Below are 16,977 nucleotides of genomic sequence, written 5' to 3' on the forward strand. Positions count from 1 at the left end.
ATACGGAACCCACCTCCCTCCCCATCCCATCCCTCAGGGTTGTCCCAGTTTGATGCATGACACAGGGCATTCATACTGTTCTGAAGAGACTGTTTCTGCCAGCTGATAGAATTTCCTGTCACTGGCCGTCCTTGTGCTCTGTGTCCCTGCGGTGATGACCCGTGCTGGCCTCTGGCCAGAGAGGCATTTGTTTCCCGGCCCCTCGATCGCCAGTGAGGTCCTGGAGTTACATCTGCCCACGGCCCTGGGGCTGCTGTCCTGCCAGATGGGGGATGCTGCAGGGCCGGGCCTAGCTGGGCCTCAGGGTGGCTCCTCTTCAGGACCATGAAGCAGGGGGCTGTGACCCTGATGGCAGCTCTCTCTTTCAGTGACACAAAGGAAGGGAAACCCGGTGTTGGTGGGTTCATGCCCTTTGGGTTCTCCGGCGTCCTGTCAGGGGCAGCCACCTGCTTCTACGCCTTCGTGGGCTTTGACTGCATCGCTACCACAGGTAGGTCCACCGCCCTCGGGACACCTGGGCTTGCCTGGCCAGGCGTCTGATTCCCCTCCCCCAGGTATATGCATGCCTGCCGCCGCCCATTTGCTCCTGAGTGCCCGAGTGTGGATTTGCACCTTCCTGCCAATCCCCCTTTCATTGCTCCCCAAGTGGCCTGCCTGTCCCCTGCGGGCCTGGGGTGACGGCACCGTGGCTGCAGCTGATGGCAGACCTCATATGCCCTCCGGGGGAGTGTGGCTACCTAGTCCAACGTTGTCTGGGCGCTCGAGGGGGCCGGGCTCCCAGCCTCCAGTGTGTTATCTTTTCCTCGCTGACCCTCAGCGCAAAGGCTGAGAGCACCTTCCCTGGGTCCGTGGGTGTTGTGGTTTGTGGTCTGAGGGCCTCTCCCCTGGGCTCCCTGGAGCCTGGAAGGGCCCTGGCCCCTCAGGGCCATGAGCTGCAGGGTGGTCTCAAGCCCTCTGGCTGAACTCCTCATGGCTTGCAGGGGAGGAGGTGAAGAACCCACAGAAGGCTATCCCCGTGGGCATCGTTGCATCCCTGCTCATCTGCTTCATCGCCTATTTCGGAGTGTCGGCCGCCCTTACCCTCATGATGCCTTACTTCTGCCTGGACAAGGACAGCCCCCTGCCGGATGCCTTCAAGCACGTGGGCTGGGAGGGCGCCAAGTATGCGGTGGCCGTCGGCTCCCTCTGCGCCCTGTCTACCAGGTGAGGGGCAGAGACGCTCGGGAAGGCAGGTGTGCCGTGACCACTCCTCTCTCCCTTTGAAGTAGAGCCCAACCCAGCCCTGATCGTGGGACTTCTCCCCTTGGGCTGCTCTCCATCAATCCCTGAGGCTGTCTTTGCATTACGGACATTTCATCTCAATAGCCCGAGGCCCACATTTCAGCATTGTCGGCTCAGCAAGGGCTGCTTCTCTTGTCCCTGACTGTGGCCACTGGCCGGACCAGGCCACCTCTGTGATCACTGTCTCCGGCCCTTATTTTGGCCATAAAGCAAAGGCTACCGTTAAAAAGGAGCAAGTGCCGCAAATGCCTTTTAACGAGAGTCATTTTGCTCTCATGCTTCCTGCTAGCTTGTACACACAGGAGGCATTTGTGGACCTCCGGGAGATCTTCATGAAGGCAGTGACGCTTTTCTTTTTGATTCAGCCGGAGATAATCGCAGGAATAAATGCAGAATGTCTCTTCCATAGAACTGTGTCTAGATGCCACGCTGGTTTACTTAGGCGTTTCCCACTCACGCACATGTGCAGACTTGCTGCAAGTGCTCCTCCAAGCTTGGTGTGTCGATGCCTTTATTCCCCCGAGCTTTCTTACGGTTCGCTTTTCCTCCCATCTAGTCTTTTAGGTTCCATGTTTCCCATGCCTCGAGTTATCTATGCCATGGCTGAAGACGGGCTGCTGTTTAAATTTTTGGCCAGAATCAACGACAGGACCAAAACACCGATAATCGCCACCTTAACCTCGGGTGCCATTGCCGGTAAGAACTAGAATGTCCTATCCAGGATTTTAACAGTTGGGTTATTACTCCCTAAGGAAATGTCTTGACCTGTGCTGGTCTGAGAGAAGTTGCGACTGGTCTTTTTAACATTTGGTTTTTACCCTTCGAGTCTGGTTTGTCACAAGGTAACTGAGTGCCTTTTGACAAAAGGCAGATGCCAGTTTCACAGAGGATGTGATGGAATTCTCGAACAGGTTGCATTTTTCAGTGATTACCGTCTCACTGGACTGAGCTCAGCATGCACACTGTCCCTTTAGAGCTGTGTCTTTCCCCTTCCCCAGGTGTCCCTGAGTAGACCTTGGTGGGGTGAAGTCCTTCACGGTACATGCCGTGTCTTGTTGGTGCTGGAAACTCACCTTCCATGTGTCTTAGCTCATGAATTCTCTGGGAAGCGAGAATCCCTTATGATCAGCGTTTTATAAAACATGCCACCTCTTCCCCAGGGGACACTGGGGGTGTGATTGGACCCTGAGCTTATGGACAACAAACGGCAGGACGAGAGGAGGTGGATCTGACGGATCGATATCAGGTCCCTTGCCAAGAGGACAGAAGCGAGCGGAGGGCTGGAGAACCCTTGGGCCTCTGTGTGTGCCTTGAAAGCCAGGGCAGCCCTGGAAAGAGACTCTTGGTTTTCTGTTTCCTCTTTGAGTCGTGTTTCACAGCCCAGAGGCAGGTGCACAGAGGAGAGGCAGAGGCTCAGAAGAGGGTGTGAGGATGCACGCCCAGGGAGGACAGCAGTGGTTCTTGGTTCCCGGTTTGTGTTGGGGCCAGACTGGCTGGGTCCTCCCAGCCCATGGGTGGAGCAGGAGGTCTCCATGGTGAATGAGGACACATGCCAGCCACAGCTGGATCACAGGAACTTCTCAGATAGCCACAGGGGAGGCGTTTGACCCTCTTAATGAGTGAATTGTTAACAGCATCCACACCCTTAGCAAAATTTGCTTAGTTTTATGGGTCAATGTTGTTTAATGAAAGGAAGCTAGTTTTTCTTATTTCACACGCATGCTGTATGAGTCTGCATTCTCAAGCGTGATCACTGTGGGCAGGTTAAGTGACACTGTGTGTCAGTATATGATCCGTGTGTTTAAGGGATTAAGGAACTGGAAATAGCGAGTGTTTTTTCTTTTTTTTTCCAATATTTACATGTAATGTGATCATACTGAAGACTGGCTTTAATTTCCTTCCTGTGCTGATTAAGGGAGATGAAACTATAATCTTTAAAGCCACTGTAAAGTTCTTGTATTACCAGACCAAGGGTTTGCTCTTTTTATTTATTTGGTCAGAGTGATATATAAGTCTTTAGTTTTCTAAGAATCACCTCCCATGGAAGAAATTTGGCTCAGGTTTCTCTGAGTGAGGAGGACGTGAGCATTTGATACACACACAGTGGGTTTTCTAATTATCCAGTAGTCCCTCGCGGCTCTTTAATTCTGTTAGTTAACCTCAGTTTGAATTTGTTTTAGTTGCCATGGTTTGTGTGGATTTGAGAAGTATTTGTGGAAAAGTAATGGCTTTGTGTTTATATTTCAACTTGTGTTGATTGCATGTGATTTGAAAGTATCCCAAAGTAGATTCAGCCAAGTTATTTTTTAAGTGGGAAACTTGACACATATATCCACATAAATAGACGTGCATACACTTATAAAAATCTAGGAATGAAAAAAGAAATCTAGGAATGATTTTCCAAAAAGACTGCGTGTTTTGCTTTGTGTTAAGTGGGGTTGCGGTGAAGGGACTGGTATTGTTTGGGAATAACATCGCTTTCCATGCCCACATTCTGGGTTAGGAGCCCCTGTCAGCCCTCCCAGGGCACCGGACTTGCCCTCACCCAGCTCCTCATCATTGTTGCCTCCTGATGCAGGCTTCAGGTGGTATTCTTGGGAAGACCAAAGTTCAGTGGCATATACCTAGCACCCATTGACTGGTGTGCTCAAGAGTGCCATTGAATGATGGATGGGTGGACGATGGATGGATGGTGGATGGGTGGTGTATGGGTGGATGGATAGATGTGCATGTCTCTCTGTGAGTCTGCATAGTGTAGAGGAAGACATACTGCCCCAGAGCCATAAGAACCTAGCTCAGTGCCTGACTTTTCCACTTATTAGCTATGTGCCCTTACTTAGGTAAGTCTCTCAACATGTCTGGACTTTGCTTTCTCCATCTGTAGTGTAGGGATGGCTGGCAGAATTGCCATGGGGGTCAGCAGGGTCATGTTGATAAAAGTGCTCTCTCTATATAAATGTTATTTATTGTTACTGTCTGTTGGGAGCTGTGTATGTGGTTTAATCCCAAGCTTTCCTTCCTTTTAAGCAGTGCTGCCGTGTTTCTTCATGGAAAGGGCTGGCAGGGGGAAGGGGAGGCTCTCCCTGGTGCCCTGGGTCACGGGTGGGTGGTGGCTCTGGCTGCCAGTGTGTTCAGGCCCGTCCTGATGTTCGTCTCCTCCTCCCCAGCGGTGATGGCCTTCCTCTTCGACCTGAAGGACCTGGTGGACCTCATGTCCATCGGCACTCTCCTGGCTTACTCTCTGGTGGCTGCCTGCGTGTTGGTCTTACGGTAGGTGTGGCTTTCTGGGTTCCAGGACAGAAGAGCAGACGCCCCCTGCCAGCTTCCTGCTACCAGTTCATGTTAACGGTTTATACGCTATAAACTTGAGACTGTGGATCGTTCCTTTGGGAACTGCATGGGAGAGGGTGGGACCTGGTGCTTGAAAGTCTAGTTATAGAGAATAGCCTTGCAAGGAGTCCGGGCTGGCTCCACAGCTGTCGCTCTCTCACGTGCTCTGATTTTTCTGGCTGGATGTCTGGAAGACAGAGACAGGTTATCAACTTGATGGCTGGGGGCTGGATCTTTGGATCAGAATTTTTGAAGGCTGAGGGTAACGATCTCAGTTTGGACTGGAGACTAGGGCCTGGCCCTGGTGGGCACAGGGAGAACTAGGGACACTGTGATGCTTCCGTGGAGGTGAGAGTCCCGTTACAGGGCCTGGAGAGCTGGGGGTAATGTGCAGGAAAACTCTCCAGGTTTTGCTTTGAGTCTCGTCCGGATGGAGCCGGCCCTGTGGAGGGCCATGACACAGCAGATCCGGGCCGGGGCTTGGTGTCCTGGGGTTCCTGGCCGCCACAGCACCCCTCTCTCCATGCTCACTCTGCTCCAATTTTCCTTTGCTCTGGGAGACAGGGCTCTGCTTCCTTGCTCCCAGGGGTGACCTCAGGTAGCATAGACATCCAGTGTGGTCTCCTGGCGAGAGGCCCCCTACTTTGCAGAGCTTTAATCTTGCCAAGTCATGGATTCCATCCCTAACATGCTCTGCAGCTACCGTCCCTGGGCTGAGCCTCAGTAGTGGCTCTGGAGAATCAGCTAGAGCTAGTGTTTCCGACCACGTGTTTCTTCCCAAGAGCTCAGTGCTACAATCTTCTCTGAGTCTCCCCCAACCTTCTTGTTAAGTGAGTCAGTGAAAGAAAAAAATGGTGAAGTATCTTCATACTCACTCGTAGATTGTATGCAGAATAATGCAAAAGGACTGCCTGTTTTGAAGCTGGTGGAGGAGATTGGAGCTCTGTTCCTTTTGGCTGGGGAGATAAGTAGCCTCATTTAGAATGAATGCTTCACTTGCAGGTGGCTTGTGTCTTGGAAATCATGCCATAGGGTTGGTCCTTCACCCAGCTTTAAAGAGTTATTTATCCCAAGGCACTTAGAGTTTTTAAATAAATTGATCCAATTAAATCATGCAAATAGAATTTCTCAAATCCATCAGCCTGCAGACATGTTTCTCTGGCTCTCTGCACGGAATAGGATCCTAATATGATTGCTTTCTATTTCTGTCTGTATTTTAGCTTCCTACAACTGCAGTTTTGTTGTGAGTGGCCTCATATCTTAAGGGCTAGTGCTGCTTTTCAGAGTGAGAGAAACGGTCTTAGCATCTTCCTCTGGGCTGTTTCATGGTGGAGGTCAAGTTGCCTCAAAACAGAGACATAAAAGGAAGAAGGTGTTGCCCTGAGGCAGGAGTGAGGCCCAGGTCTCCTCTGTTTCTATTTGCGGAGAGTTAGTGGTAAAGAACCTGCCTGCCAATGCAGGAGACATAAGAGATACAGGTTCGATCCCTGAGTCGGGAAGATTCCCCTGGAGGAGGGCACGGCAACCCACTCCAGTATTCTTGCCTAGAGAATCCCATGGACGGAGGAGTCTTGTGGGCTGCAGTCCACAGAGTCGCAAAGAGTCGGACACAACTGAAGCATCTTAGCATACACACACGTATCATTCTGACCATCTTCTTCCCATTATATGCCTTGTGTCCTAGGCAGCTTCCCTTTGAAGGCTTACTATGAGTTAGGGTGTGTGTACTTCTGCTGAGTTAAAGCCTAATCTGATGGCTAAACAGTATGCTGCCTCACAGATATCAGCCCGAGCAGCCCAACACGGTATACCAGATGGCCAGGACTAGTGATGAGCTTGATCCAGTTGACCAGAATGAATTGGTGAGCAGCAGCGATTCTCAGACGGGCTTTTTACCAGAAGCAGAGAGGCTTTCTTTGAAAACCATACTCTCACCCAAAAATACGGAGCCTTCCAAATTCTCCGGGCTGATCGTGAACATCTCAACCAGCCTCCTAGGTAAGAGACTGCCCTTCCCTATGTGGTGTTTGGGGTCCCAGGGTGACCACGATGTCAGTTATTCTGCCCTAATTGGGATTGGTGCTCGCAGAGATGGAGCCCAACCCTCCTGGGGTTTTGGGAAGGACTGATCTGTCTGTGGGAACCTGGGGAATGACTGAAGTGTGGTTTTCTCTGTCTGTCCCTCTTAGCACTTCTGGTCATCACCTTCTGCCTGGCAGCTGTGCTTGGCAAGGACGCCCTGGTGAAGGGGGAGTTGTGGGCAGTCTTTCTACTCATGGGCTCTGCCTTCCTCTGCTCCGTGGTCACGGCCATCATTTGGCGGCAGCCCGAGAGCAAGACCAAGCTCTCATTCAAGGTAAACAGCTCAGCCTGACAGTTGGAGGGACCCACCCCTTGGAGACCATGATCCTGACTCTCCTGCAGGAGGCCACCCTGCTCTGCTGGGCTCCGGCAGGCCTGGGTGTGTGGAGTGAGGTGCTTGCTGGCCAAACTCAGGGGCATGTGAGCCGGGCACAGACAGTGCTGCTGAGAAAGGCTGGCCCCAGGCCCTTGGGTGGGGCAGTGCCCCGCATCCTGTAAGCTTTTCACAAGTAAACGTCTGCCTGGTGGATCGTGTGTCATTACCAGGCCTCAGAGATGACCAGGGCCTCTTCAGGCGTAGAGTCTACAAATAATAAGATCGTTCAGCAAGCTCAGAAGTGAGACGCAAGTTCACTGTGGCAATTAGTGTCGCTCGGAACAAACTCCCATCTGCGAGGGTTTGCCTGTGGGGTGTACTGGGGGTGCTGAGGGGATGGGGGTTGCTGGAGTGGGGCCTGGCACTCAGCCCCTCCCCACACAGCCCCACCCGTCCAGATCAGGCCTGGGAGGGCGCGCCCCTCGGGTGGTTCTGCTGTCTCATGCTCTCCGCCCGTCACACCTGATGCTGTGCTGCCTGTCCCCGCAGGTGCCCTTCTTGCCAGTCCTTCCCGTCCTGAGCATCTTCGTGAACGTCTATCTCATGATGCAGCTGGACAAGGGCACGTGGGTCCGGTTTGCCGTGTGGATGCTGATTGGTACGTGAGGCGTGGGTTTCGAGGTGACCAGCACGTGGTGTCCCAGCATCTCTCAGGCCCCCCACTCACCCACTCGCCTCCACCCCGCTCATGCCCAGCAGCTCGTTGTCCTCTCTGCTACTGGCTGGCTGGCTTGCATCCTCCAGCTGCCCCCGTTTCCAATTTCAAAACACAGTGAAAACACGTGTAGTCAGTGGTTTTCTCTCTGACAGTGAGGAACACCTGGTAGGCTGTGGGTCCTCCCTCCCTCGTAGATAATTGTAAAGCCTTTGCCTGAACCAGCTGTCTATTTGGGAAAGAGCTCAATGTTCAAAGAACCAGCCCATGAGTCTGCTGTTGACAGAGCACCACCTTCTTCACCCCAGACAGCATCATCTAGACAGCCCCGCCCTTGGCCCCCTGGGCTACAGGGACTGGCTGGGCCCGTGGAGAACTAGAGGTCCCCCTTGGGGCCTGGCCCTGCTTTGCACCAACCATGGCCCCTCTGCAGGCCTCCAGCAGCCTGAGCTGCAGAAATGGACCCAGTAGTGCTGGTGGCTGGGAGACTGGCCTGACTGGGCTATACCCCTGATGAGAGCAGTGGCCTTCAGGCTGAGTTATGGCCAAACCCCCATTCCCCAGTGACTGAGGGGTAGGGAGGTTAGCTCCCTGCCTCCCTGCAGAGGTGGGGGATGCCTGCTTTTGAGCGCCCTCCACAAGCTCCTCGGCTCCAGGACTGCTCTCCCTTGTCACTGGCACAAAGGTGGCACCCCGCCAGTGTGGGGGGCGGTAGTTAGGGGCACAGATCTCTGGGTCCCACCACAGACCCCCATGGCCCCTGAAACTCACCGGAATGACTGAATTGGTGGGTTGCATGAATTCCCACGTGACCTGGGCGTCTAAGCCACTCATGGGAAAAACAGAAGCTATAACAGACAGCGTGAGGAGCCCAGGGAGCCCTAGTGCCCTTGGAAACCCAGCTCAACTTCTGGAGGGTCTGTCCTGGCTCCTCCAGCAGCCGCAGGGCAGCCGCCCTGCCAGGTGGGCAGTGGATGAGGCAGAGGCACCAGCGCCCCTCCAGGGGTCCCCCCCAGTGGCTTGCCAAGCATGAGGCTGCCCAGAAAGATGCGCCTGCCTTTGCCAGCTGTAGAGGTGACCCTGCCGGAAGTCATGTGGGCTTACTTGGGGGGCAGGCTGCCTGCAGAGGCCTCTCGTGAGGCCCTGACCCCGGGGCCACCTCCCGGACTCACACCCCGTCTCTGCCCTTGGCCCACAGGCTTCTTCATTTACTTTGGCTACGGTCTCTGGCACAGCGAGGAGGCGACCCTGGCCGCCGACCCCTCAAGGACTCCTGACGGTCACTTGGATCATTGCAAGTGACACATGGGCCAGCCCCCGAGAGACCCCCGCAGCACCTTGCACCACCACCCCACCCAGCCCACGCGCCCAGAGCTCAACACAGTCCACGTGTGGCCCGTGGCCCCGACCCCCCGGCAGCTCTCTGCGGGGCCACTTGGCCAGGGCCGGGACTGGCCACCACCTGCCTCCGAGCCTCCTCCCGGACAAGGACGGCAGCCATTCTCCTCGCCCATCCGGCACTCCGGCTGCTGCGGCCTCGGGCAGAACGGAGGTCACCTTGGGAGCCCGGGCCTCCATCCCGGGGGTGCCGTGCCGGGTCCCGTCCCTGCCTTGGCCCAGCCCCAGACAGCCGCCCCGGTGCCGGGTGTCTGTCCCCTGGCTGTGCCCATGCCCCGCCCCAGCGGTTTAGTTTACTGAGAGAGGAAGGCCAGATCATCTCCTCCTGCTCGGCCCTCTGAGCTGCCTCCAGAGGGTCGCTGGACTGTGACCGCCCCCTCCCTCCAGGCAGGGGGCTTGGCCCGCACTCTGCACACTCCTGCCAGGGGACCAGGCTCCCCCCTGCCAGCCCTCCAGCAGGTCTCTGCTGCTGCTTCGGCTGAGTCCTGAGTAACTGGAACGTGACACTATTTCCGTAGGACCTGCCTCAAAAGAGCGGAGCTTAGCTGAGTGCTCCCCATGGTCCCGGCTCCTCACGGGGTCCTGCCCTCCTGCTGCTCGTGGGTCTCAAGGTTACCCAGGCCAGTGTCCTCTCGTCTTGAGTGGCGCACAGCCCCCCCTTGCCCCTCAGCTGCCTCTGGCCCCTCATGCGTCTCATCGTCACATGGAGTCCTCCTGTCCCTTGGCTGTGAGTCGCCACGCAATCCAGCTAGTGCGTAATGGTGATGTGGAAAACGGCCGAGTCGTTCCCTGAATCGTTCAGGGTGTGGGGATCTGCCTGCAGGGGACGGTGTGGGGTCCCATGCTGTCCCTCTCGCGTGCTCTGTGTGTCATTGGATGCTACGGGTTGGTGACCCTAGGCCCGGACCCCTGCCTCCGTGATGACTGCGTGTCCCTGTGTACATGGCGCTCCCTGCCAATGCCCCAGGGACACTCCTTGGAGGTGGGCCGTGCCTTCCTTCCCAAGAGTGGAGTCAGGGGACGGAAGGGCCTGCGTTGGCAGGAGGTGAGGGGGCTGGCATTTCTGACTCCACACAAAATGTAAATGCTGCTTGTGAAGCTTAGCTCCCATTATCTTCCCCCTCTGCCCTTTGACACAAAACTGGTAGAAAGAAGCCTGATAAACTGATGGCTCTTGGCTTTTCTCCCTCTGCCCCAGAAAGTTCTTGGAGGAAAAAAAAAAAAAATGCAAGAATGAGTGAAGCAGGGTTGGCCCAGGTGGGTGAGGGCCCAGCCCCGGTTGCAGGCTTCGTCGTCCCCTCTGGTCGCTCGTGGGAGCTTTATTCACAGTCTCACTTGCGAATCTTGCAAAGTGGGGACAAGAGCCCGAAGCTCGGGTTTCCAAAGAAAAGTATTTAGGTTTATGTAGCTGGTGCTGTACCCTATTTTGATGAATCTTAACTTATTTCGTTGAGGTGTTTTGGTTGTCTGCTCTCCTCCTGGGGCCCGCTAGCCACCTGTCTGTTGTCTGCTGTTCTCCACCAAGGTGGAGAGTGTAAGGGAACGAGGGTATCCAGGAAAGGTGGCGGGTAGAGTTTCTCTCACTTTTTTATTTCTGGCTGAAATTTCTGAGCCTGACCGCCCCCAGCAGACTGTGCACAGCTGACACTTGAGTCAGCTACACGCCTCGTCCTCCAGCTGAGAAGGTGTGTCTCAGCATCTCACGGGCAGCCTGTCCTGACAGATGGTCGCCCTCCTCTCCTGGAGCCCAGGGGCTGTGCCGAAATGCCCCCCATTGGTATCAGAAGCCCCCACCCTCCACGCCGGGCCAGAGCCCCATCTGAGGAAAGGATCCCTGGGTCATTGGACGGGGTTCAGTGACCCGTGCTTTTGTGAAGAGAGGCTTTCATACCGTTGCCAGGGGTTTCTGTGCGGGGGCCATGCTGCCAAGAGACTGAGCAGTGTCTGCAGACAGTGGCTCTATCACACCCCCTCTGGGTTTGTAAAAACTTACCTGGCCCAAAATCGGGAGGAGGTGTAAGTGGGGTGGGGGGTGCCATGTAGGGGGGCCTGATTGCCCCTGAAATGTCCTATCCCCACCAGGGATGGGAGACATTGTTACCACGGCCTGCCTTCCTGTGCCTGAGATGGACACACGCGTATACACAGCGACAAGATACACAGACAACATACATACATACACAGACACACATACACACATGTATATACACAGACAACACACATATGTATATACACATACATATACACACAGATATACACATATGCACACTTTTCAGATATAACACATACACATATGCACACAAAAGTGTGAGACACACACAGAGACAACACACACACATACAGACATTACACACAGAGACATAACATACCACATAAATACACACACACACACACACACACACACACAGGCAGAAAATAACCACTGGAAGTGCCCAACAGTCTCACATCTCAGCCCCGCCCAGACTCAGTTTCATGGCTTGGCTATTATTTTCCAGAGACACTCCCTGGGGATGTTGTGTCCTCGGTTCCCTGGGCACCAGCCCCAAATACTCACATTGGAAAGACCTGCTTGTGGGGAGGAAGTGCCCCTTCCCACCACTTGTGGGCCCCTCCCTGCACGTGCGTGACCTTGTGAAAACCCGGGGTCCCCCGGGCCCTGTGTGGGAGAGTGAGGGGCGCAGTGTCTCTGGAGAATCAGCTGGGCCCGTGGGCAGGGGAGACGTGAGCCCCTGGGTGGGGATGGGACCTTTTGGGGGCAATCAGGACCCTGCATGGCCCCCAACCCCCGCTGCCTACACCTCCTCCCTGATTTTGGGCCAGGTGAGTTTTTAGAAACCCAGAGGGGGGGTGTGATAGAGCCATGGTCGAACGACTGCTGCTTAGTTGATACAGTATCAGCATCACTTGCATCTCCCCCGCTTTGGGTTTTGTTCCATTGAGCCCCTTGGTCTCCATCAAGTGATCGACCACCTGGTCCCGTGGCGTTTGGATACCCGCAGGTTGACTACAGCCTTGTGGGGCTTCTCTGCCCACCCTGAGCCCCCCGGGGCCCTTGTCACTCCCTTCTGCCCCTTGGTCACATCTGTTCTCACCGGGAGGGCTGCAAGCAGGAGCCTTGCGCTTGTGTTTGCTGTTTTGTGCATGGGGTGAGGGGGGGTGGGGAATGGGAACCCAGGCTGGGCTAGGTCTCCTCCCCGCCACCCCCACTGCCAGGCGGGTACGGTGAGCTGACTGGGTCCTGCCTAGGATGGCGACTAGCCTGACATTGGAAGCAGATCCGTCAGCACAGGATGTGTGGACACAGCTTGTAAAAGCCCCACCCTGTTGCAGGTGAGCCCACGGGTACTCGGGGGCCTCGCTGCTGCAGAGAAGAGGCCTGGCCCCGCGCCAGGGGTGGACACTCCACTTTGACACACTAAGAGCCGCTTGTTCTGTTGACCCCTGAGAACCACCCCCATGGAGACCAGAGGGAGCGGCTTCATGCCGGTCCGTCGCCCCAGTGTGTGAGTATGGACAGAGAGGCAGGGCTGTGGCATGTCCACGCAGGTGTGTGAATTCAACTTCAGATGGAACTAAATATGTGTTGTGTATAATTTTATGTATAATTTAAAATATATTAATATCTGTCTGCCTTGGTAATGAGAGCATTATGTAAGGCTCCTTAGTGGGAGCGAGATGTACAGTTTATCAGACTCTTGTGGACTTTTTGGGGGACAAAATGCTTTATTGATCCAGTGGTGCAAGAAGCTACAAACACTCCGTATCTCATCATCGTAGTTATGATGCCTAATGGGTGGTTAAGGCGAAAAAGAAAAAAAAGTCAACTGACCTTCCTGTTCATCACTATGATCCAGTCTTTCTGTGCCCATTGCTTCACTGGGTGGCAGTGCTCTTTCAAGAGGAAGTGGACCAGCCAGGGGTCTCGGGGCGCAGTTCTCAGGAGCCCCCCCTTCTCCAGGACCACCCTGTGAACGTGCCAAACTGCTGGCTGAACACTCCACCGTGAGACCTCGGCTTGAAGTCCAAATGAGATTTCTCAGGGTCGGAGCATGGCTGGGAAGAGGCATTCAGGCCTTGTTAAATTATTAACAAGGTGTGTATGATGTTGTGTTTCTTGATGACAAACTTTTTAAGTTTGGGACTTATTTTCCCATTGGAGAAGTTTATAATATCTATTTAAGATAAGTTTCCTGCTTACGTTGTGCCTTTAAGCGTGGATTAGTCTAAGGAGCATACAGGGGTGACAGTCTCCACGAGGGTTGGTTTATTGTCAAACCTGAAGGTGTGTGGGTTCTCCAGTGTACTTTTTCTTCTACTGAACATGGAGCCATTATTAAGAGGATTGTGTTTTTTATTATGTAAATTGTGTAATATTTTTTTGCTCGTTTGATGTTCTATTTTTCTAATAGTTTTCTTATAGTTTCTTATAATTGCAATACTAGATTTAGATTCTGACAGCTAACTGCAAATCAGATTGGCCTCTGCTGGTCCTCTCGCCGTCCCCTCATACCTCCCCCTACCCCCACCCCCCATTTTTATTTTAAGGACAAAAGTAGACGTTGTCCATTGCCTTTTAAAAATGTGAACCTGTGCTCTGTATCCCAGTTTTGCTGGTACATTGATGCCATAATAGTTCATGTTATAAAGTCAAACTTTGTTGGTACATCCCGTCATGCTTCTGCAAATCCTAATAAACTCCCATCTACGGCCCTGGCTGTCCAGTGCGGTCTTAGGAATTCTGGTAGCTATGGGAAGGGTGGTGAGGGGTTGGGGGGTGTGGCTTGGAGAGTCCCAGAGCCTGGTCTTTGCTTCTTGAATCTCACAGCCGGATGTTGCGTTGCCTCACAGCTGGGGTCGGGGGGAGGGGGCGGAATCCGCAGCCAGGGGGGCCCCTGGATCATCTCCCTAATTGCCCACTCTTCCCAGGTCGCCTCGGGTTTGGGGCCCACAGATCTCCCCGCCACCCAGATGGTGGGGAATGAGGCTGCTGTCATCAAGTGCAGCAACACCCACCCCCGCCCCGCGACCTGTGCCCAGAACCCCTTGGCCTCGCACTGCCCTCCACCTCCCCCATACACACTCGTCGTCAGGGATGGCATGCTTGCAGGACAGGGGTGGAAGGCGGGGTGTGTGGCTGTTATAAACCTTGAGCGCCTACCATCACCCCCTCCCCCGGCCCCACTTGAGAAAGGAGGCGTTTTTCTGCATTAAAGGTGCGTTCAGTCGAGTGGCCCCAATTCTCAGACCCCGAGGCGCGGTGTGATCCCAGCAGGAAGATGCGTAGTGGCATTTCCTCACTAAGAGGAGGGCAGGGAGCTGCTGCTACAGGCCCCGCCCCACCCCGCCTCCTCATGCCCACCATCAAACAAGCGAGGACCACCCGTGGGCCACGCGGCTTGCCACTCGCCTGGGCTGGACGGCGGGAGCGCGCGCAGGCGGGGTGCCCCTACTTGCCTCCCCAAGCCAGCACCCCACCACCTCCCCCCGCCCCAGGGCGATCTGTGCCCTGTGCTGTCTTGCAGGCACCGCCGAACCCCAGCCCTTGAAATCTGGGCGGGCTGACTGCTCCCAAGCGCCCGGACCTGGGGGCGACCTGGCCGGGTCCACGCGTGGAGCCCCCCTCAGCCGGGAGAGGCCGGTGCCGCGGCGCCACGCCGCCACCTAGAGACGGGCGCCTGGAGAGCCCCCTACCCGGCTCCAGCCGTCTCCCAGGAAACCCGGACAAGGGCCTCTGAAGCCACTCCCGTCTGGAGGCCGGGGGTTGGGCAGTCACCTGGAGAAGCTCGACTGGTGAGTCAGAGGCTGCCCCCGACAGCCCGGCCTCCGCAGTGGGGAGGAATCACGTGGATTCCTTCAGGACTGCTGAGTCACCAGGCGGCCAGGAGGGCGGGGACCTCTATTAGGGGGGTACCCCTGTGCGCCCCTCTCCAAAGGGGCATCGTGTCATTTTGCCATCCAAGCTTGTCCATGAAGCCATAAATGCGATGTGAGCAAGGCTTAGGGAATAAAGCAGACAGTGTGTCTGTTGATGCAGCCAGTCTCTGGCCTACTTCTCAACACCCATCTGGGACTGCGAGGGAGTAGGGGTGTCGGGGGAGGGGTGCAGTGGCGGATAGAGAGAAGGTACGGGGTCGGACTTTGACACTTTTACTCCCTGAATCCCTGCGGTTGCCTCTTGAGCGCCTGCTGATGCGCTGTGCTGCACAGATTTGAATGCAGTTAAACCGATCAGCAGCAGCTAAGCCCATGGGCTGGCTTGTCTGTGGGGAGGTGGGACCCTGTAGGGAGGGGAGGGGCCCACTTAGACAACTCTCTATCCCTCGTGATGCCTGCGCTGGGAAACCCAGACAAATTCACCTGTTCATCCCTCACGCTGAGGGGGCAAAAAACCGAGCTGGTAGGTCAAGACACCCCAAGTGTCCTGCTTTTGTTTATAGAGAAGTTCCAGAGAAGCAGACTGGTTCCAAAGGGAAACAAATGGGGAAAAAAAGATATTTAGCAAACTTAAGTGAATTAGCTCTAGCCTCTGGCGATGTTTTTTAAGCATTTGACCCAGATTCACCACCCCCTCCCCCACTGTGGGCAAGGCCCTGCCTCTTGCTTGGCAGGAGGGCTGTCCCATCCACCAACCCCCCACCCAACACCCCCCTCCCTGGCCCCACTGCTAGGTTTGCTCTCAGATGCATCCACAGCATAACAGCCTTCACCTCCAGCAGCAGGGGAGACACATTTGCCCTGGTTCTATCCGAGCCTCACCCTCCACACTCCTCCCCGCCTCCCAGGCAGTGGGGGAGCCGCTGTGGACTCCTAGAGACCACAGAGCGGAGACTGAGTGGTTGACTTCGAAGGTCTCTCTCTCGACTGCTGCCTAGCAACCGTCGGGGACACGGTTCTCTGTTGCCAGGAGGCTGTTCCACCTTTGGTTCCTCCACGGGGCCCTAGGCCAGGCGCCAGCATCCCTTTGCTAAGTGGCAGTACTGATGCATGGTGGGGGGAAGGATAATGCAGGGTGGTTCTGATTAAAGTGGTGGCAGGAGGCGCCAAAAGACATGAACAGATTGGGATGTGTTGATGAGTAAATCGTTAATTGGCAGCCGTCACCAATATCTGGAGGCATGAGTGAGCCAGGGGGTCTAGGATGGTGTTGGTGGGTCCAGAGTAACTCAGGGGCCTTTATCACCTGCCAAGGGGCTCCTGGTCAGCAGCAGCTTGGGGGAACAGACTGACTGGAGTCTTCCCATGGCCCCTGGTGCCCCTGCTAACTGGCTGCAGTCCAGCCTGAAAGCCCGTATTAAGGGGGTGGGAGGGGTCGAATGCTTTCAGGTTAAAGGAGTGTCCTGGCTCAGTGCTTTTTGGGGTCCCGTGAACCCCGCAGGCATGAGAAAGCGCAGGACAAGGAAGTGCTGTGACCATGGCCCCAATGCTAGGAGCCAGTGGCCCCCTGGCCACTCTGAGAGGAGAACTCTGTGACCACCCAGACACAAAGTGACCAGGCCCATTTAGGGTAGAAAGTCAGGTCAGCATCTGAATTTGAAGTTGACGGTGAGGGGCTTGTACTTGATCTCTTGTGTCCTTTTTCTGACGGTCTCCAGTCCAACCTGGCTACCTGAAGACAAGGAGCAGAGCCACTGAGCCCCCAAAGCTTGGGGGAAGACTGCTGAAAGTCCCAGGCTACAAGCTGGGCGCAGGGACCCTGCTAAACTGGAGCAGAGGGTCTCAAGACTCAGTGATGACCAGCTGACCCTGGCGTGCACACAGAGGGAAACTGGCCTTCGGGCCTCCCAGTCCACTCCTGACCTCCTGAAGCCTGAGGGGGGCCAGGCCAATGGTCACATCAAGTGCATATCACAGAAGG

General features: G+C 55.2%; 1 protein-coding gene across 6 annotated transcripts in view; it reads left to right on the forward strand.

Moving 5' to 3' along the window:
* The window catches only part of SLC7A1 (solute carrier family 7 member 1), a 63,086-nt gene extending 49,254 nt beyond the window's left edge, over window positions 1-13,832 (forward strand). For 4 of the 6 annotated variants that reach the window (XM_070800226.1, XM_070800230.1, XM_070800228.1 and 1 more), the window contains 8 exons: window positions 369-490; window positions 981-1,203; window positions 1,838-1,977; window positions 4,449-4,551; window positions 6,377-6,609; window positions 6,801-6,967; window positions 7,559-7,667; window positions 8,923-13,832. In XM_070800226.1, coding sequence (XP_070656327.1) covers window positions 369-490; window positions 981-1,203; window positions 1,838-1,977; window positions 4,449-4,551; window positions 6,377-6,609; window positions 6,801-6,967; window positions 7,559-7,667; window positions 8,923-9,026 — 1,201 coding nt within the window. In that variant the 3' untranslated portion in view covers window positions 9,027-13,832. The remainder of the gene's footprint in view (window positions 1-368; window positions 491-980; window positions 1,204-1,837; window positions 1,978-4,448; window positions 4,552-6,376; window positions 6,610-6,800; window positions 6,968-7,558; window positions 7,668-8,922) is intronic. The other 2 variants (XM_070800227.1, XM_070800231.1) reach the window with 1 other exon arrangement.
* Window positions 13,833-16,977: the final 3,145 nt, after the last annotated feature.

Source organism: Bos indicus, chromosome 12 (genome assembly GCF_029378745.1).
Source record: "Bos indicus isolate NIAB-ARS_2022 breed Sahiwal x Tharparkar chromosome 12, NIAB-ARS_B.indTharparkar_mat_pri_1.0, whole genome shotgun sequence".
Taxonomy (NCBI): Eukaryota; Metazoa; Chordata; class Mammalia; order Artiodactyla; family Bovidae; genus Bos; species Bos indicus.